This window comes from Neopsephotus bourkii, unplaced genomic scaffold (genome assembly GCF_033783945.1).
Source record: "Neopsephotus bourkii isolate Nb327-2 ecotype Australia unplaced genomic scaffold, CSIRO-AGI_Nbou_v1 NB_891, whole genome shotgun sequence".
NCBI classification, from domain to species: domain Eukaryota; kingdom Metazoa; phylum Chordata; class Aves; order Psittaciformes; family Psittacidae; genus Neopsephotus; species Neopsephotus bourkii.
The window spans coordinates 233,792-254,390 of record NW_026901385.1 but is presented as its reverse complement, the minus strand read 5'-3'; the positions used below and the strand labels follow the sequence as shown (position 1 = coordinate 254,390).

General features: G+C 57.7%; 1 protein-coding gene across 1 annotated transcript; it reads right to left on the bottom strand.

Annotated features, from left to right (window-relative positions):
• Nucleotides 1-431: 431 nt before the first annotated feature.
• On the bottom strand, nucleotides 432-19,457 carry VWA5B1 (von Willebrand factor A domain containing 5B1). Its single transcript, XM_061357371.1, has 21 exons — nucleotides 19,288-19,457; nucleotides 18,771-18,932; nucleotides 18,280-18,502; nucleotides 17,710-17,837; nucleotides 17,306-17,437; nucleotides 16,591-16,715; nucleotides 14,027-14,203; nucleotides 10,904-11,014; nucleotides 10,627-10,829; nucleotides 9,336-9,450; nucleotides 7,813-7,998; nucleotides 7,416-7,596; nucleotides 6,282-6,469; nucleotides 3,890-4,088; nucleotides 3,443-3,760; nucleotides 2,770-2,907; nucleotides 2,552-2,654; nucleotides 1,975-2,051; nucleotides 1,713-1,782; nucleotides 1,428-1,551; nucleotides 432-1,284 (listed from the first exon to the last, which is right to left on the bottom strand). Exons 1-21 carry the CDS (start codon nucleotides 19,424-19,426, stop codon nucleotides 553-555), a joined length of 3,831 nt encoding a protein of 1,276 aa, XP_061213355.1. The 5' UTR covers nucleotides 19,427-19,457; the 3' UTR covers nucleotides 432-552.
• Nucleotides 19,458-20,599: the final 1,142 nt, after the last annotated feature.

The following is a 20,599-nucleotide window of genomic DNA, read 5'->3' as shown; positions in this document are numbered from 1 at the left end:
CAGCCACCTCCAACCGGCCTGGCTTGTCACTGGGGCCAAGGCAAGGCAGCATCCTCCCGGCCAGGACAGCAGGGATGCTCTTTGGATGCTCAGTCCCAGCCCAGACTCCCTTTGGTCCATGAGACGAGCGCCTTGTCTCCACCAAAGGACATCCGAGCTGGCAGGAGGCAGGCAGGAGCCTGGGCAGAGCAGCAGCTCAGGGCTGGGGGACTGCAGCAGGGCTGGGCAGGGATCTGGGGCTGGGAGGAGGCAGCCAAGCAGGCACTGGGGAGACCTGCTCTGGGAACAGGGCTGAGACCTGGACCACAGGGAGCTGCTGCAGCTGGAGGTGCTGCTCCAGCTCTGGGGCAACCAACAAGTACCTTGCTGGGGCAAAACACCAACTGCTGAGCACTGATTCTGCCTGAGCTGCTGCTCTCCAGGATGCTCTGACAAGCACTCACTGTCCCTGTACCGGGTGAACTGAGCTCCTCGGAGGTGTTTCCTTGAGGACAAGGTCCCCGCTCCCGTGCCCTCCTGGGTGAGCTGCCCAAGCCCCCCTCCTCACCCTCTTTACACACTGCCTGGGTTGTAGCACAGCAGGTTGAACTCCAGGTTCTCATCCCAGTGACGGAGCAGCACAAAGAGCTGCTGGGCTGCAGCTTTCACCGTGGCCAGGCTGTGTCCCTCCGGGAACTCCTGTTGGCTCAGCCACAGGCTGGCTTTGGCAGCCACCAGCTCCCACTCAATGAAGTAGGAAGCTGAGCTGTTCTCCAGCCAGGCCAGCGCCACCGCTGTGGCCCACAGCATCCCCTCCGGCTCCGTCTGCTGCTGCAGCTCCATGGCAAAGAGCAGTGCCTGGACCTCATTGCTGTCGGTGTCCGAGCCCTGCCCGCGGCTGGGCTGCCTCCTGCCTGGCTCTGCCGTGCTCTGCGGGGAGGAGAAGCGGCGGATGGTGATGGCTGGGGGGCACAATTCCTTCTCGGCACTCAGGGCCCTGGAGATGCTCTCCACAGCGCTGCCCGAGGAGTGGCGCGGGCGCCCGGCACCCTCCGCTCCTAAAGTGGGGTCTCTGGTGCTGGGGCTCTCCCCATGCCCATCGGGAAGGAGGAGCTGCTGGTTGGAGCCGAGCCTGTTCTGCTCCACAGAGGGGCTGGCTTTGGTGCTGTAGGAGCCGGAGGGGCTGAGGGCCAGGCGGTGGCAGGCGAAGGGAGACGTCCACTTCAGCTTCTCCATGGGGATGCTCACGGCATCACAGAAGGCTGAGTTCATGAGGAAGGCACCGCAGGCCAGCTGCAGGGACACCTGCAATGGTGGCACACAGGGGGGCTCTGAGATACCGACTCTGGGAAGTTCAGGGAAAGGCCGTCAGAGACAGCACAAGGCAGGATCCGGGGGGATCCTCCTGCCCTCTGCTTCCCTCCACAGAACCGGGAGGAGCTGCTCACCAGGGGAAGGTAGTCTGTGTTCTCAGTGTCGCCCTCGGAGCTGCCTTCACCCACTCTGCTTGGGGGTTTACTCATGAACCCCTTGGCAGCTCGCATCAGCAGCCTGGTTTTGTTGAGGGTGAGCCTGCAGCAGATGGAAAGGTGGCTCTAACCCCCGGGATGCCTCCACAACCCATCCCTGCTCCCCAGGGACCGGCATCACGCTCAGTCCCTCGCTTGCATTTGCATTGGACCCGTAGAGCAAGGCATCTGCTAAGGCCAGAGGAAGGTGGAGCTGGGCCATACCTAGCAGCAAAGAGGCTCTCGATGGATCTTTGGGCTTGTGCAGAGGAAGCAGATAGGCTCCATAGCGGCCCTAGGAAAGAACACGAGGCTGGGGGTAAACCGAGGTGCTAGAGGAGGGCACAGGGGAGCAGGGTCTGTGCTCCTGCTGCTGCCGAGCCAGGGGGAAAATCCTTCCCTGTGGGATTCCCACCTCTCAGAAATGAGCCCTGGTCATGGCCAAGCTGGACCCGCACCCTGGCAACACCCCCAGCTCCTCGCTTACCTTCAGGGAGCCCGCAGCGCTCCCAGGCTGATGAGGAGGGGGTGCTGCAGGGGGACAGGCTGCTCTCCTCTGCATCTGCAATGGAGGAAGCACAGCAGCAACACCCCGAGTCAGCAACCCCATCACACCGGCTGCAGCGCGCCCACTCTGCCTCCCCGCAGCACTACAAGGTTCATGAGCATTGAGGGGCAGCTTAATTCAGCTGCAGATCTGGCAGTGCCAGGCAAGGTCCAGTGCAACCAAGGATTTAGTGACAACTGCCCACATCCCTTTGCCTCTGACTGCAGCCGGTTTCGTCCCTCATGTTATCTGCTATACAGCTGCCAGCTAACCTCCAAGCACTGTCAGGAGGCACTGCCTGTGATCTGGGCCTTCCAGGGTGAACTGGAGCTTCTTCCCTGCTTAAGGAGATGGACTCCAGCCACACATGTGTCTGGTGAGCACCACAGTCAAAGAGGAAGGCATGAGAAAAGAATACCAAAAGGATGCCCCTTCATAAAGTAAAGCACTAAGAGCAGCACATCAGGAAGGAGACAAAACCCCATGGAACTTACTGATGCTGTAAAATCCATCATCTCCATTCTGGCCACAGGCTGAGTGGGGACGTCCAGGGGAAAAGCCACGATGCCTCCTGCTTCCCGACCTCAGGCTCTGCCGGCTGCCTTGCTTGGATCCTGCCCCTTGGCACGAGAGAAGGGAATTGCCGGTGTGAGAGAGGGATTGGCACGCACAAGATGTGATGAGCTCCTCAGACTGATGCTGTTTCCCCCCCAGGAAGTGTTTCCCCTCCAGTACCCGTGTGTGTGTACTGGACAATGGTCGGCAGGTAGGTGTTGGTGCTCAGGTCCACCGGCACGAACGCCGTGTACTTGCTGATGACGTTGCAGGCTTTGCTGGTGTGGACAGCGTTGACCTGGTACCGCCGCCCCGACCCTGCCATGGGAGAGACACCAGGGTTAGAGCCCACACGGGCTCCATCCCAGACCCATCTCCATGCTTGGCACCATGCCCTGCAGGGAAAGCATCCCTCTAAGCTCTTTCTCCCACTCTTGTTTTACACGCACATACACGCTTCATGGAGGAGAAGCTTGACAGGACCCAAGGCCATGGCAGGGGTTGGGACAGGATGATCTTAAGGCCCTTTCCATGCAAACTGAGCTATGATTCTATGACATGTGCAGCCCAGAGCAGTGGTGTGTGGCTGCTGTTGGACCCTCTGAGTTTGATGCTACTTCCCATCTCCAGGTAACAGACTCTTAAAGATAACCCCTGTCCCCCTGCCTGTGAACCAAGGGCACGGCACTGTGCAGGAGGAGGAGAAAAGCGCAAGGCAGCTGGAGCGGGATCTCATTTGGGAGCAAGTGAGACATTCCCTAATATTCTACCACTGCCTGCTCTTGTAGGAACTGTAGGGGCTGCTGGGGAGCCCACCCCGAGGCAGGGCAGGGCCAGGCCAGCTGCACGTTACCATGCTCGATCTCACACTCCCTCTCAGCGAGATGCTCAAAGTCCCGGGTGACCGCCTTGGCTGCCAGGTGATGGAAGGTCTCACTCCATGGGTCCGTGTCCCCCTCCTCCTGGCTCTCCCGCTCTCGGAAGAGAGGGCAGATGTCAAAGGTGACCTCCCACTGCACGGGCTCGTCCATCCTGAGCCCCTTCACCACCGCCTTGCAGAGGGTCCTGGGGGAGCGCGGGGAGCCGCAGCCAGCGCTGAAGTCCAGGTCCTGGGGCTCCCAGTCAGAGGAGGTCTCTGTTTCGAACGTGAAGGAAGGATGCTGGGCAGACTCTGCAGAGGGGAGAGGCAGGCAGTTCATCCCATCTGAGCTCCCCAAACCCACAACTCCTAATACCCACATGGAGCTCAATGCACCAGCACCAGCACCCCGGTGAGGCTGTGCTCCCCTGTCCCCATTACCCAGGTCCCCAGGGCTCCGGCTGTCCGATGAGGACCGCAGCCTCCCGCTGCCATCGAGTGGTCCCAGGCCCCTTCCCTCTTGCTGCAGCCCTCCCGGCACCGGCGGGGCCTCAGCGTCCTGGCAGAGGGACGTGCAGCCACGATGGAGCAGGGATGGGCGCCGGGCACCCAGCGTCCTCGTGGGGTTGGCTGTGAGGGGCTGAGAGCAGAGCAAACGTTAGGGCTGGAGCCATGGACCCGCTCTGTCCCTTCTGCTCCCTGCCTGATGCCAGCGGAGCAAAACATGGCCCCGGCTGGGATCCGTGCCCAGACAGAGCCCTCCTGCCTGTGAGAGGGCACCCCGAAGGGACCCTGGCCCCGAGGGCTCCTTCCCCAGACGTGCGGAAGGTGAAACAGGAGTTCCACCCCTCCAGACATTTTAATGACTTCACTTGGGAACCAGAGGGAAGAAGAGACAGGAAGATCAAGGACCGGTTGCTTGGTAACGGGAGGAGAGGCGCAGGGGAGAGTGAGCAGGGAATTTTTATCTTTCTTCTTTTTAATGAGACTCTTTCTCCACTTTCAGGATCATGAATCCCCCTCCCAGCATCTCCGGTGCCAATCCCCACAGGAGCATCCCCCCCTGCACAGCAGAGACACCAAGCTCCAGCTGTTCCTATCCCCACCTGCAGGGCTTTGGGAAGGCCCCCCACATCCCCACAACACCAGCGAGGGGAAGAGAGGGTACAAAGCAGTGGATTTCAGGGCTGGATGGAAAGATGCTGTCTGAGTGGCAGGAAGAACCTGGCCTCCATCACCTCCCGATTCCTGATGCTTTATGGGACCAGCAGCAAAGCGGGAGGCAGGAGCTCCCTGCCGAGCTAGGACTGAGCTATTCCAAAGCCAGGAGGTCACAGACGCTCCTGCCAGACCCTTTGCACTGAAAACCTGCTCCTTCTCCTGCTGAAGCTCCAGGCAGGCAGGAGCAGAGCCGGGGCTTTGAGGTGCCCATCGCAGGCTCTGACCTTTCCCTCCCTTCCCAGCACGGTGCTCGTGGAGATGAGCCGAGGGCTCACGTTCACACCCCCAGAATGTCAAGCCCTGGCAGCAGGGCCCGGGCTGGGAATGCTGCAGGAGCCCTGGCTGCAGGAGCGGGAGCAGAAGCATCTCATTAAGAGCAGGATACACGCTGTTAACTGTTCACTGCCCTGCAGAACCGAGTCGTTTCCATCCCTGCCTTCACGCTGAGCCCCCTGCGGGCAGGAGGGTGCTCTGTGGAGCATCGCAGTGCAGGGGAGGTCACTGACACCCCCAAGACCCAGCACTGCTCACCCTTGCCAAGCGATGCCACTGGAGGGCAGAGGTCTCATTGCTCCCCACCCAGCACTGGCCTTTCTTCCCCTATATCCCCTTGTCTCACCTCCAGCCCCCCTTCACCCAGCCCATCTCTAACCTGCAGCAGAAGAGAAACGAAAGCCCCAGACATCCCTCTCCGAGTTTCCATGGGAACAAAAGCGCTGCTGGTCCTCCCAGCCCTGCAGATGCTGATTTCATTGCAGAGCATCATGGAGATGGCAAGGATGGGAGAAAACCATCCCTTACCCTTCCATAGGTCAGTTAAAATGTCACCCCCAGTTTCACCTGCTATTTGCTGCAGGCAGGGGACATAACATAGATCTATTAGCACACAGCTCCAGGTCTCAGCCCAAAGGCTGTGTTTCCAGCTGGAGCACCAGATGGATTTGTTGGACCTGTTGGAGTGAGGCCAGAGGAGGCCATGGAGATGCTGCGAGGGCTGGAGCAGCTCTGCTCTGGAGCCAGGCTGAGCGAGCTGGGCTGGGGCAGCCTGGAGAAGAGAAGGCTCCTGAAGGGGAGACCTTAGAGCAGCTCCAGTGCCTAAAGGGGCGGCAGGAAACCTGGAGAGGGGCTTGGGACAAGGGCCTGTAGGGACAGGCCAAGGGGAATGGCTTGAACCTGCCCGAGGGGAGACTGAGCTGAGCTCTTAGGCAGAAGCTCTTCCCTGTGGGGGTGCTGAGGCGCTGGCACAGGGTGCCCAGAGAAGCTGTGGCTGCCCCATCCCTGGCAGTGCTCAAGGCCAGGTTGGACACAGGGGCTTGGAGCAAGCTGCTCCAGTGGAAGGGGTCCCTGCCCATAGCAGGGGTTGGAGCTGGAGGAGCTTTAAGGTCCCTTCCAACACAAACCAGGCTGGGGTTCTATAATTCTGCGATCTGATTTGGGACTGAGTTTCCTTCCCCTACATGTCTGTGATGTGCTGCAGCACAAGGCATGGGCACACACACACACACACACATACAGGTATATGTATGCATGTCTATATCAGGACCAGCATGAGGCAGGCTCTTTCCCTTATCACCCGAGATCTCCCTGCAGAGCCTCTCTGGGGTTAACTCACCTGGAGCTCCCCCTGCCAGGGCTCGGGGCTGAGCTGCTGCAGGTCCTGCAGGTGGGTTTTCCGCAGGGGGTTCCTGCCCGGGGCGGTGCTGGGGTCACTGGAGGTGGGCACCCTCCTGCAGGGCTCGCGGTCAGAGGCCGGGGGGGTGCTGTGCGCCCGTCTCCGGGAGGGAGCCTTCACATCCATTCCTGCGGGGGGAGAGAGGGTCAGCTCCATGCCACTCGGCTCATGGTCCAACCCCATGGTCCTCAGGGGTCAGGGACCGCACTCAGCCCTGCCCAGCTTTAAGCAAAGCAATGAAACCACCAAAGGAGATAAGAGCCTGGGATGTGAGGAGAGCAGGCTGGGGAGGTTCTGTCTGAGCAGTTCTCAGCCAGAACAAACCTGCCTGCATCTCCCCAAACCTCCCTGGAGAAGACAAAGGGTTTACTAATGCAATTTAATTAGTGCAGACGTTCTCCTGTCAGAGCAAGGGAAACATTTCACTTGGAAAGGCAGGAATTCTCACTGCTTTTGACAAGGCTGAGGGGATGCGCAGCACAGATCCTGCCTGGGTAGAAAGGGAGAACATCCCGTGAGTAACAGGTTTCCTTGTCTCTGCAGTGCAACCAGCCACTTCACACCACACAAGCACTGGACAAACTGTGACGGTGAGAGGTGATGCTCTAGGGACAGAGCTTTGGATCCTGTCCTGGTTTGGGCTGGGATAGAATGTATTTTCTTCCAAATAGCTGGTACCGTGCTGAGTTCTGGCTCTAGACTGAGAAGAATGGATCATTCTCCCCCTTTTCTGACTGCAACATCAGGGCTTGCAGGGAAGCGACTGCTCTAGATGGGCATCTGCTCACTCCTCTCCTCTGCACACAGGAGGGCAGCTTGGGAAGCTTGGCCAAATTACATGGCCAAAGCAGGAGCTGCTTTGAAGCCCTGCAGGGAAGCCGGTTCTCCAGAGCTTCCCTTGATTTCCTGACAGGTTTGGATAAAGCATCCAAAGCAAACAGGCTCAAGCCTCAGGAGATCTGTCATCCCTCCCGCAAAGCTTCTGTCTCTTTGCAGAGACACAGCCAAGCAAATTGGCAGAGCAGAGACAGAAGCTTGATTGGGAAGACAGGGGCATCGCACCCACACTCGTACCGGTGTCCGTGTCCGACTCTCCCCCGGGCTCTCTGCCCACCACCAGGCGATCGGGGCAGCAGCCCTCAGAGTCTCTGGAGTGATTCCAGCTCTCCATTCCTGCTCCCTCCTCCTGGGAATGGAAGAAAACAGAGCTGCCCGACTCCTGGGAGCGCATCATGCTGTACCGCCGCCTCTTGTCCTGCGGGGAAGCAGAGAGAGGGAACGGGTCCCACCACTGTGTCCATCAGACGAGAGGGGCACCAGCACTTGTATCCAAGCTCCTATTTCTCCCCAGTGTGTCACCCATCCTCTCCCTTGAGGACAGGACCTGACCCTGCCATGACACCCTCCTGTGTGTGTTCACACCAACACCCCTGCTCCCGGTACAGCCCCGCTCTGCGCAGCGAGGACTCACGGATCTGGGGTTGGAGATGTACGAGGAGGTGTCGCAGATGATGCCGTATCCAACCAGGCGGTCCCCAGGGAAGAGGCAGCTGGTGCTGATGGGGGAAACCAAGACCTCAGTGCTCTCGGGGAACACCCATTCCACGGACACATCGCTCAGCACCGGTGCCATTGCCTTCTTCAGAGACTTGATCATCTGGAGCAGGAAGCAGAGGGGAGCGGTTACACCACATCTGGGTGTTATGTGTGCCACTGTGCACGCACTGTGTGCTGCAGGGAAGGGAAGAGCTACCCCAGGCAAACCCACCAGCTGATTCCCACCTTCTCCTGACCTTAGGTGGGAGCCTTCTCTGCACCCATCCCATCCCCTTGCCATGGTTATACTGAGGGCAGCAGAGCAGATACGGATAAAGCACGGAGCTGATTTACACCACATGTTGCCCAGGTCAGAGCAAGGGGGCAGCTTGTGGCCAAAGGCATCTTGCTCAGGTGAAAGCAGCATCTCCTGCACCCCCACAGCCAGGAAGCGCTGTGGAGCTCCAGTTGTTGGAGCCCCAAGCCCTGACCCTCACACACCAACCAACAGCACTGTTATTTTTGGTACCTTTCTGGCTGGAGATGAGTGATGCTTTGCCACTTCTGCATGTGGAGATGACCAGTGTCCATGGACCAACCTAACAGGGAGCCATCTACAAGAGCTTCTGTGCACACCAGGGGAACTGAACACCAGATCTGAGGCAGAACAGCTCCACTGTTTTCTATTGTTCCCTGCTTTTGCACAGGCTCAGGAAGACACACCAGGCTGTGTTTTATAAGGCCATTAATTGATGCCTCAGACTGCTGAAGGCACAGCCCGCAAAGCTCTTTATTAATAGCTCTGTAAAAAACCCTCTCCCTTCACTGTCTTTGCTTTTAATTTACATCAGCAATGCTGATGCCGTTCTGTGTTAGGGAGGTTTTTGTGTGCTCCAGGTTCCTGCAGAGGGGTGAACTGCTGATGTCCATCTTTGGACATCAAGAAGGCAGAAGCCAGCTTTTCAGGAGCTAAAGACCCAATTGTCTCTGGGTTTGGGCATGAAGCAGACAAAGGGCCAGGCACCGTGGTGGACAGAGCCGTTCTCAAACCTCTGTTTGAAGCACATCAGTTTACTCCATGGGGAGAGAGGAAGAGGCTCCCCGTTTGCTTTGAAGTTGGCTTAATAGCGACGTGTTCCTGTCCCTGCAACCCTTCTCCTCGCCCGAGCAGCGCCGGGGCTGAGCCTGGCTTCACAACTAATTGGCTGCTCGGATCTGGTCCCTCTGCCCTCGCCGGTGCCGGAGGCAGCAGCTCCTTTGATGCTGTTTCGCAGCCTCCGCTTCTCCCCACGGCTGCCGGGGCGAGCTGGGGATGGAGCGGTCCCCTCACCCCCCCCGCGCCCACCTGCAGCCGAGCGGGAGCGGGAGGGCAGCGCCGGGATGATGGGAGCAGGACCCGCAGCCTCCCTCCGCGGCACCGGCACCGCAAGAGCCTGCCGGGGGGGGGTCCCTCCCTACCTTAGGCTGCAGCTTCTCGCCCTCCACCAGGAACTCGGCGCTGCCCCCGGACACGGCCGCCAGGCCCCGAACCAGCCTCCTGCAGGCGCCGGGCCCCACGGCGAAGCTGTAGCACCTGCACGGGGAGACGGAGCATCGGCACCCAGGGACAAGAGGCTCCAGCCCCGGCCCTCGCTGCTCTCCCACCCCCTGCCCCGGGTTCATCCCACTGCAGGACCCCGGCCCTCCCCTGCTCTGCAGACACAAACAAGCTGCTGTGCTGCCGGTTCAGCCCTTCCCCTGCCGAGTGCCTGCGGTCAACGGGCACTAAAGCCCCAGTAATGGTCTCTGCTCACAGTTAAAACCAAGGAAGGAGGAACCAGGCTTGGCTGCTCCATGAGCCAGGGCTTGGTTGAAGGCTGCAGCCCAGAGCCGAGGTGGAGCCCAGGCAGGGAGAGCAGGAGTGAGAGTGCCTGGTGGGGATGGATACAGGAGGGATGGGGATGTGGGGATGCAGCACTCAGCCAGGGCAGTGGGTAGCTGAGGAAGAAACCACCTTTAGCAGCAAACTGCATCCACATCAGAGGCTTTTCTCATCCCCAGCTGCAGATCTTAGCTCAGCCTCACACCCCTCTTAAATGAGGTCCCAATCTCCTTTTGAGACAGGGATCTGCTGGGTGCAGTCTTCCAGGGTCACTCTGATTTCATTCAGCCCCCCATCATCACCCTACAAGGGCGAGGGGTGGGCTGCCCTATATAGCTGGGCAGCAGTTAGACCCCCATATAAGAAAACCCCACAGAGCATCTTCCCTGAGAATCCCAAAGTCTGAGGGATTGAAGGGGAATGAGGCTTTCCTACATTTTTCTGGTGTTTCATGCCCCTTAAAGAGGCAGAGAAAGCAGAGCAGCCGTCAGCAGGGCTGGGAGCTCGATGCACAAATTAGCTGCTTTTTACATTGCTGTCTTTCAGCACATTCAATTCTGCACAGCCCCATCCTGGAAGCAGCTGGGGCCAGACCCAGATGTGCTTTAAAAAACCTAAAGCCCCACCACGGCGAGGAAGCTCGTTCATGTGTCAATCTCTCCTAGCAGGAAGCATCAGTCGAGAGCCTGTGAAGTTGTCAGCCCAATTATCCTGCTTTTGATTGTTTCAAAAGCATCTGAACTTCTGGGATCTGTTCCAAACCCTTTGAGGTTCTCCCATGGCTCATACCAGCCATCTCCGCTGCCTCTGTCTCTGAAGTGGGGATGTCTGTGAGATGGGGGAAGCACATCCCCACCGTACCAGGCTTTGGCCCTGCTGCCTCCATACCTGGTGGAGCAGGAATGGTTTCGCAGCAGCTCCAGGACCTTCCCTGTGTTGCTGACGGCCCCATTCGTCAGCAGGAAGAGCAGGCGGGGATGGCCCCTGTGGATGGGCTGCCGAATGACCCACTTCAAGGGGGATAAGATGTTGGTGCTACCCATATCAGCCCGGATCCTCTTGATGCTCTCGCAGGCGATGGCCAGGCTCTCCTGCCCAAGGGAGCAGCAGAATCATCAGCCTCTGCACCAGAGCACCAAGGAAGCGTGGCTGCCCCTTCACCCACCTCACAGTAAGCCTGGCTGGCAGGAAAGAGGGTCTTGAAAGTGGATCCAAACCCAATGACGTTGAAGAGACACGCTGGCATCAGGCTCTTGAGAATGACCAACAGGGCATCCTGCGGGGTGGAAAGCAAAGCAGATATCAGGCACACTGAGTCTCTCCCTGCCTGCACCAGCTCCACCAGTCAAAGCTCTGCCCATACCCATCACACCTTATTTCCACTTGCATTTAGCTGCGGGCATTTGGTATTAAACCAACTGCTCCTTTTACCCACATCGCACCAAGAAATCCCTGCGCGTTACTCTGCTCTTCCCAAAGCTCCTTCATATTTGGGTCCAAAGCAGTGGGGAGAATGGGGAACCTTCAGAAACCAGACACAAAAAGGAGCTGAACAAATCTTTCTGTTTGTTTCTAGCTGATGGGCTCTGTGCTCACAACCCAGTGCTGCAGCATGGAGCTGGTGGGTGAGAAGCAGAGTGTGAAATTGAGAAGTGCGACACGCAATGCATTTCAATGTCCAAACTTGCAGAAAATAAACAAACAGCTTAAAGTCACACAAAAGGAGAAGCCTCCCCCATCCCCAATTCTCTTGTATTCATAGCTGCCATCAGTTAAAATAACTGGGAGAGACAGTTTTTAGCTCTTTTCTTCACCAGAGGTGGTTATCTAACATGCCTATTCCTGGTCTTTACATAAGGGAAGAGCGATCTGAATTGTCTCAAGCATCTGTGATGGCCGTGGACAACTCCAGCAGAGAGCTTGTGATAGCAGCAACTGGGCAAGAGCTGCCCAAGGAGCTCCAAAGGTTGCATGGGCAGCAGGAGCAGTTAACGTGGCAGGAGAGGGAGGCCAATTGAAAGCCAAGTGCTGGCAGCATTCAGAAGCTTGGTTCTTTCTGCTTATGTGCTGATAAAGGCAGACTCCTGCCAGTCTGCCGAGGGCAGCAGAAAGCCTAGAGCCAGCCCCAGAAGAGCTGCCAAGGTCAAACAAGCACAAACAGCTTCTTGCTTCATCATCTGCGGTGGCAAAGACCGAGTGAGCAGAGGGGATGAGTGCTGGAGCCGCGTGGGAAGAGCTGCAGGAACATGGGTGCAGGTCAGGACCAGCAGCAAGGCAGAGCCAGAGCACTGCAGGATGATGGATGAGAACAGGGCTGCCCTTTAGCGGGCTCTGGAGTACTTCAAACCAAGCTGTTAGCTCAAAGCTATGAGCATGTATTTATCCTGCTGCTTCCCAGATGGCTCCTGGGATGGCAGCGCTTCCAAACTTCAGCGCTGACGTCCCAGCTTGGAGCTAATTATGAGGAGAATTAAAAACCCCACAGATTCCCAAATATTTGTGAAAGCGCTTCCCGAAGTTGGCATCCGCTGCTTGCTTCCTGCTTCAGCAAACAGAAAGAGTTATTGCTTCTCGAGGTAAATATTGATCTCGATGCCTTTGCGCTCAATATCTATACAGCAACTCAATGAGGAGAGATGTTTGCCTCCAGAGAGGTCAATTCCCAGTTATTAGCCTGGTTTAGCCAGAGATGTGGGCATCATCATGGGCCTGGCTCTTCTCCCGGCCTGTATCAGGATGGGAATGGAGCTGCAGGATATTGAAACCCCTGAACTTTCCACCCAGCCTCTTTGGCCAAGCACCTCCCTGCTTGCAGTGAGTGATGTCCTCCCCACTGCATGGAGCAGAACCAACCCCTGCCCATCTGCATCTCTGCAGCAGAGCTCAGGATGCTGCCGATGTCCCCATCAAGGTAACCCCCCAAGAACACCCCCTGTTCTGAGGTCCCTGAGGTTTGCAAGGCATAAACAAGGATTGGAGACTCAGGAGTGGTTTTCTCCCTTGAGGTATCTGCTCTGAAATCTCCAGTATCTCCCCCAGAGCAGTTTTCCAGAAGGGGAGCAGCTTTTTTTGCTGTTTTTACAGCCTCCTGTGGATGGAAGCCCCAGATCAGGACCTCTCAGAGAAGGGCTCCATCCCTGCAGAGTCCCCGTCCCCATGGGACAAAGCAGCCTCTATGGAGGCTGCAGAGACTGTGGTGCCCAAACACATTCACGCTGCAAGCAAAGAGTCTGGCCTAGGGCAGAGATGCTTCCTGATTCCCGGGCACCAAAACCTGCAGAGGGAAGTGGGTACCACCTCAGAGATACCCTGGTGGAAGCAGGGACAACAGGGAAGCTGCTGCAACCATCCTCAGGCTCCCCAGCATCCCCATCCCTGCTGCTGGAGGTGGCCATCCTCCAGCAGTTCCCATGGAAACCAGAGACCGATGGATACAGGGATGGGCTGGAAGAGGGGCGAGCTCGAGGAGTGGGTCTGTGCGAGCCTCATGAGGTCCAACAAAGCCAAGCTCAGGGTCCTGCCCTTGGGTCAGGGTAACCCCTGGTATCAACACAGGCTGGGGATGGAGGGGTTGAGAGCAGCCCTGAGGAGGTCTTGGGGATGCTGGTCAATGAGAACCTTCAGTGTGCACTTGAGTTGCTGGAGTGATTTTTAACACCCTTGATGAACAGAGTGGTCTGCAGTGGGCTCAGAGCAGGAGCACAAAGGCCTCCAACCTACAGCTGGATCAGAGGCATCTCTGACAGGGGAACCTCAGACCCATGAAGCATCATGACAAGGCCTTTCTACAGCCCTGTTCTTATCCAGAGGTCCCAGCACACCTCCCATCAACCTGCACTGCACTGCTGGTGTTCATTTGTGATGTATCGTGGTCAAACATCCTCTGCGGGTGCACAGAGATGCCCATCAGCAAAGTATCTCCCAATACATGGTCAGCATTGACCTGAGGCTTCCCTTGGAACTCCCTGGAGCACAGCGATCACCCCAAGCCCTCATGGAGGCAGGGAGAACTGGGGAAGGGATGCACATGACATGCAAGCCAGCAACAGAGGGGGGAAAACATCTCTGCATTTGATGTGCTGGCAGGAAGAAGAGAAAGAGGAACAGAACCAGGAGGCAGCTTCGCTGCAGGCACCTAACAAGCCACAAGGACGTGATGACTAAAGGCACAGTGTATAATTACCCCCCATCCCCTCATAATGAACACTCATCAGCACTCTGCAACCCCCACTGCTCTCTAATATCCCTGCCTCATTGGCACACCGGCGCTTCCCCTCCCGTGTGGTACCTTCACACAGTTGATGTTCGCATCACTCATGCTTCTGCTGCGGTCTATGAGGAAGATGAACTCTCCCTGTGCTTTCCGGAGGCCTGGCTGGGCGCTCCTCAGGTCGGGGCAGAAGTTGAGCATGATGACAGGGTGATGGGGGATGTCCTTGCTCAGCCGCTTCCGGATGATTTCCGTCTGCAGGAAGGGAGGAGAGAGCTCGAGAGGGTGATGCTTGAGCCCTTGTCACTTGGAAGGGACTCAGAGCAGGGCTGAAGGTGGAAGTGTGTGGCCTTGTTCTGGCCTCAGTGGGGACAACACCTGAGCTCAGGTTGTTCTCCATGGGTGAGCAGGATTCCTGCCTCCTCCAAGCCATGGTCACGCTTTGCACATGGGACCAAGGCTGGTAGAAAACCTCAAACAGGGTCCCCAGCACCCATGGAGCAGCTTCACGCTCAGGTGAGAGCCTGGGGAGGAAATGGAAAGGTCTGGCCCCATGCAGCACCTTGCAGTGGTGATTCTAGAAACACTTCACTAGATCCCTATGGGAAACCTGGCTCATTTGCACAGTTTAGTACCACACTGAAAGGAGAAACCCACATCGGAGGTTTTGTCCGTGGTCACTCGATAATGAAGTGTGAGATACAGCCCTCAGCATGCTGTGTTCACTGCTTTGATTCATTCCTCCCACCTCTGGTTTGCTGGTTCTCCTGCCCCTTTCCTTTCTCATTTTATTTTGCATGGAATGAAATGCTTTGGGAAGTTGGGAACTGATCACTCAGGGCATCACTCAACAGGCACCCACATGAGCTGTGCTTCTGTGCTCCCCAGAACTCCAGCTCTGCATTTTGCACCCATCTCCGTTAAGAACATGATCAAATGAGCCTCCTGTGGTGGGTTCATCATCTGCTCCCATGGGTATAAAGCAGCCCGGGGTGCATGGCCTCGGCTCAGCACATCACTGCTTTCGAGGGACCCCCTTCAATGGGAGGGCAGCACAGAAGCACGCTCCACAACAAACATCTCCGGCCCCAGTGGCTTTGGTTGCCTTTGAGTTCCTCTTTCAAAGGCAGTTTCAGCAGGAACAAACCAGACCCCAGCACCCGGGTCCTTCCCCAGCAGTGAGTCACATCCCTGGATCTCTGAGGTGAAGAATAACAGAGTCCCTGAGGACCAACACATACACACGAGCTTCGCTTTCAGCTCTGTCACTTCCCTGACCCCGGAGAAATGCGGTTCCCATTCACAGGAACAAGCATCTCGCTGCCACCCTCATCCTCCTGCATTTCCCTCTCATGTTTGCAGTGCACATTAATCAGGAGCTGAGGAATGAAAGGCTCTTTCATCCCCATTCTCCTCCAGCCAAATGACATTATCTTGTGTAACATCTATTTCATGGAATCACAGAACCCCAGCCTGGTCTGGGCTGGAAGGGACCTTAAAGCTCCTCCAGCTCCAACCCCTGCCACGGGCAGGGACCCCTTCCACTGGAGCAGCTTGCTCCAAGCCCCATCCATCCTTTCCCCACATACTGGGGGTGTTTTCTTTGCTTCTTGCCTCTCATCATGCAGCTGTTTCCTGGTCCTCCTGGGGCAAAGAGGTGGGTTTCCTGCAGGGAACTAGCTCCGGAATGATCCCCCCACACTGGATAACGTGACATGCTAAAGAGACAGGAATAATTAGAGATCCATCTGAGCCACAGCGTGGGAGTTCCACTTTGTTCCCCCTGCTGCACACCACTAGAGGAGATGCTGCAGGCGCAGTCCTGCTCCTGCATCAGACAGCACAGGGCAAGAGGGATGAGGAGAGGGCTGATGCGTCTCCACTGACAGGAGCAATCCCCATATCCCAGCAGTACAGGGCCAGCAGGTTTGGGGTGTCTGTAAATGGGGGAACCAGGCTCAGATCCATGGGTTTAAGGTGAAATGAGCACCCCTGCTCACCAGTGCTAGCGCTAACACCGGGGTGTGTGTAACAGGTACACGAGTGCAATGTGAGCTGTAAGGGAAGGTGCTCTGAGCAGCCCATTCCCATTCCCATTCCCTGATCCCAGACACAGGGATGTGGCAGCTCCATGCTGGGCTGTCACTCACTGCTTCAGAGCTGCTGCAGGATGAGGCACAGCTCCCGAGCGGATATGGCTCTATTTGCTGATCAGCAGAACAAAGAGCAGTTTCTCCCACCTTGTCTTCAGTTCAGCTCATTATCCCAAGCAAAAACCACTGCTTCCTGACAGCTTCAGAAACAGTAAACATTTACTGAGCAATTAAAAGGATATTCTATTCTATGTCACTGCAGTAACTATAATACCCTTAATGCTATAACAAAGCACCTATCTAATTATGCTGTGCTAGACTAGCACTAATTATACACACAAGAACCAGCTCAGAGCTGCTTCCACACTCCATTTATCAAAACCACTGAAGAATCTTCCTCTCATCCTCCACAGAAGCCCCTCTCCGAGGGAAGATGCTGCAGAGCCCATTGGGCCAGGGTAACATCCAGTGCTGCAGGCAAGCAGGCAAAGCCTCCCTGCTCAGCTCCAGTCCCAGCCTCAGCTGCCGCCTGCAGCTTCTGCTTCTCACCTTTTTCTCAGCACTGGGGTCTTTCTTAGTGCCTTTAATGAAATCATTCTTCCCCTTCAGGTGTCGTTCGTACTCTGCAGGAGTCATGTCACCTTCTTCCATTAGGATGTGAGGCATGTGGGGCTCTGGAAATGCAGAGAATGGGGTGAAGAACAGCGTTAGCTAATCCTGGGCTTTGGCAGAGATGCAGGAAGCCTCAGTGGTGAAAACAGAGTGAGAGCAGCACGGACAGGCTTGAGGGGATCGGGATTATATCCTGGGCAGCCTAAACCCTGAGAGCCTCTGTGAAACCAGAGCTAACCCAGCACTGAGGAGGAGCACCCAGAGAGGGGCGAGACGTGGAGCTTCTCTGGGGAGACCTGAGAGCAGCTCCAGTGCCTAAAGGGGCTGAAGGAAACCTGGAGAGGGGCTGGGACAAGGGCCTGTAGGGACAGGCCAAGGGGAATGGCTTGAACCTGCCCGAGGGGAGACTGAGCTGAGCTCTTAGGCAGAAGCTCTTCCCTGTGAGGGTGCTGAGGCGCTGGCACAGGGTGCCCAGAGAAGCTGTGGCTGCCCCATCCCTGGCAGTGCTCAAGGCCAGGTTGGACACAGGGGCTTGGAGCAAGCTGCTCCAGTGGAAGGGGTCCCTGCCCATGGCAGGGGTTGGAGCTGGAGGAGCTTTAAGGTCCCTTCAGCCCAGGCCAGGTCGTGGCTCAGTGAGGAGCAGGGCACCTACCGCTGGGGTGGATGAGGATCTCCACGGGCCTGTCGAACGTGTGCTTGTTGGCCAGGGTGATCACGATGCTCCTGGCAGAGCGGGCACAGGGGTCGGCGTCTGCTCGGATCTCGTGTGTGGGGCTCTCCACACCTGCACAGGGAACCACGGTGCTGTGAGGCACTGAGCATGGGGAGCCCCAGGGAGCAGAGGCAGCGGGATGGCAGGGGCCAGGAACCGAGCGGGCTATGAGCTGCTTCTGCTGTATCGCCACCACGTTAACACCAGCACTGCAAATCCACCCCGGCACAGGAACTTGCCAGAACAGACTCCACACCGTGGGTGGCACAGGAGAAGGAAGAGTGTGGGCACTGCCTCGGGGAGTGACAGAGCAGCCTGGTGCCGCAGGGCTGCCCTGCTCCTACCTGCCAGCAGGCACGGCCCGCGGATCTCCAGGTGGAAGCTGAACTCGTACTCGAAGGGGTTGGTGGCCTCAGTGTCCAGCAGCTGAGCCAGGCAGAGCCTGCTCCCCGGCTCCGGGCTCCCCTTGTCCCTGCGGGAGGTGAACCCCAGTCAACACCGTGCACATGTTACATCCCCCCAGGAACTGTGGCTCTGCTGGAGGAGAAGCCTGCAGCATCCCTCCAGCTTAGGGTGGGGATCAGCATCCTGCCCCAGAGGGTGCTCAGGCATTGGAACAGGCTGCCCAGGGCAGGGCTGCAGGCACCGGCCCTGCAAGTGTTCACACACCCTCAGTGCCATGGGTTAGTGGTGGCCTTGGCAGGGCTGGGGAATGGTTGGACTGGGTGAGCTGAAACGGCTTTTCCAACCTGGTTGATTCCATTCTGTTCTGTTCTATTCTTTTATATTCCAGTCTATGCTGTTCTGTTCCTTTATATCCTACCCCATCCCACCCCATGCTGTCCCTGCAGCAGAAGCAGGCTTCTCCTCTGCCAGTCCCGCATCCCCTTGGACCAGTCCCGCATTGTTCGTACGTGCGGAGCTGGAGGCTGGAAGAGCTGCTGGCATTGTCCAGGCTGGGCTGGGGCACCCTGGGCACACACACAGCCGGGAGAAGGACCCTCACGGCCCCGCTGGGCAGCGTCTGCAGCTCGGAGGAGGTGCTGATGAAGATGGAGACGCTTTCCAGGGGAGGCACCGTGCCCAGGTTGGCCACAAACGCAACCCTCTCCAGGTCCTCGTCCATCACGATCCTTCCTGCACGGACACGCACGCGGGGAGATGCGGTGTCACAACCATCACTGCCTCTGCGCTTCCCTAAAGAGCCCAGGCCCTGCCCTCTGCCCCTTCCAGAAGCAACAATGCTTCCCAAAACGGGTGAGGTGGGGACACGAGCACCACAACCTCCCAGAGGGAGCCCCCTCCACACCGTGGCATATGAGAGCCAGACCCGGCCACCACCTCCCCTTTCCTCTTCTCCTGTTCTTCTTCTCCCCATCCATTAGAACACCCCCAGCCCTCTCACCACTTCCATCCCGAGCTCTTCCATCAGGGAAGCTGCAGCTCCCAAAGAACGTGTCATCTATCTTGGCTTTGTCTTTGATCTGCACGGTCACGGCACGCCGGGACACGGCCGCCTCGAAGCCAACAACGGTGGTGCACTCGTCCAGGGGGTAGACAAAGAGACCTGCGGCCAGAATGGGCTTTAGCAACACCAGACCCACGGGCCAGGATTGCAGTGGGGCAGGATGCCCCATTGGCACTGCCCTGCTGTCCACAGTTAAAACACATGGAGCCATGGAGTCAGCCAGGTTGGAAAAGATCTTTAAGCTCATCAAGGGACGGTGACTCCATCACTGCCCAGGTACAGTACAGTACAGTACAAACCCTGCAGCCTGGGGCCATACAACTGAGCACACAGCTTGGTTTCTCTTCCCATGAGCATCTCGAGGTTTAAGTCACACACAGAAACCAAGCCCTGCAATGGCTCCGAAGCTCCCATAGCGGCTCCTGCCCTGGCAGTTTCACCCCATGGAACTTGCCTTCCACAGCCTGTGGTTCTGGGTTGCGGTAGGTGAGCAAGGCGCTCATCCCGAAGGCATAGCCGCGGACACAGGACGTCACCTCGGCCGCAGTGAGGGGCAGCGGGCAGCGGGTGCTGCGGTTCATCAGCCCTGGCATCCTCCCGGGGGTCTGTGGGTGCTGGTGGGGTCACACACGGGGAGCTGGAGGGATGTGGGATGGGGAGAATGAGTGAGGAGCTGTCCCCATCAGCTCAGTTCGGTTCCTGCAGCACTGGGGGCACAAAGGTGGCTGAGCCAAGATGAGACCTGGGCTTGGTGGCTCCGCTGGTGGGGATGGGGATAGGGACTGGTGGGAAGACACAAGGCAAACACATCCCTGCTGGCACAAGCAGGAGGCTGCGGTTAAGCCTGGCTGGGGACAGGCAGCCGGAGGTCAGCACTGCAGTGGTGGTTCATAAACCATAGAATCAGCCTGGTTTGGGTTGAAGGGACCTTAAAGCTCCTCCAGCTCCAACCCCTGCCATGGGCAGGGACCCCTTCCACTGGAGCAGCTTGCTCCAAGCCCCTGTGTCCAACCTGGCCTTGAGCACTGCCAGGGATGGGATGGGCGCATCCCACCAGCTCCAGCACCCCCTGCTCCAGGCTGGGCACGATGCAGGAGCAGCTTCTGTGTCCCTCCCGCTCCTCCTCACCCCCGGTTCCTCTGGGACAGGGCTGCGATCCCGAGAGCCCCCCTTCAGCACCAGGCCCCCTCCTGCCCTCGCTCACGCCCTGCACAGAGCTCTGCTGCCCTCAGCACCGCATCCTTCCCGCACAGGCTGACTCATCCCTCCTCCTCAGCACACGCATTCACATGCAAAGAGGCGACTTCTGCCAACTTCAAGCTCCCCTTTCCCCGGAGCAGTTTCCCTCTGTTCCAGCTCGGTCTCCCCCAAGACAGGAGGTTTCAAAGGAGACCTTTCAGGTAGCTCTAGGGCCACATCCAGCTCCCCTGGGGCATCGGGAGGAGTTGCTAGGCAGCAGTTCTCCCTGGCTGGCTCTGCGATGCTTTACGCAGTGATTTACAAGGCCCAGGAGGAGCCGGCAGCACTGAAATCCATCAGTTCCTCATTTCCTAGCAGCCCTGCGTTATTAAAACCACCTTTAGATGCAAACGCTATGGAAGATGTGAAGGGCAGACATCAAGGCCACGAGCTCACCGAGCACCCAGCCAGGCAAACGGCATTAAGAGAGGGAAAACGGGGGCAAAGAGGGCTGGCCGGGGTGGGGAGAGCAGCCAGGGCAGGTAAAACAGCAGCGAAGATGACGGGGGGCTGTAAGCTCAAGGCAG

What these genes read in the sequence shown, in the direction of transcription:
- VWA5B1 (XM_061357371.1), bottom strand. Translation starts at nt 19,426, where the DNA reads ATGCCAGGGCTGATGAACCGCAGCACCCGCTGCCCGCTGCCCCTCACT. An exon ending in TCCAGCCTCCAGCTCCGCAC is followed by an intron (nt 17,838 to 18,279) that starts GTACGAACAATG and finishes CACCTCCCGCAG; the next exon opens with GGACAAGGGGAGCCCGGAGC. An exon ending in AACCATTCCTGCTCCACCAG is followed by an intron (nt 9,451 to 10,626) that starts GTATGGAGGCAG and finishes CTCCCCGTGCAG; the next exon opens with GTGCTACAGCTTCGCCGTGG.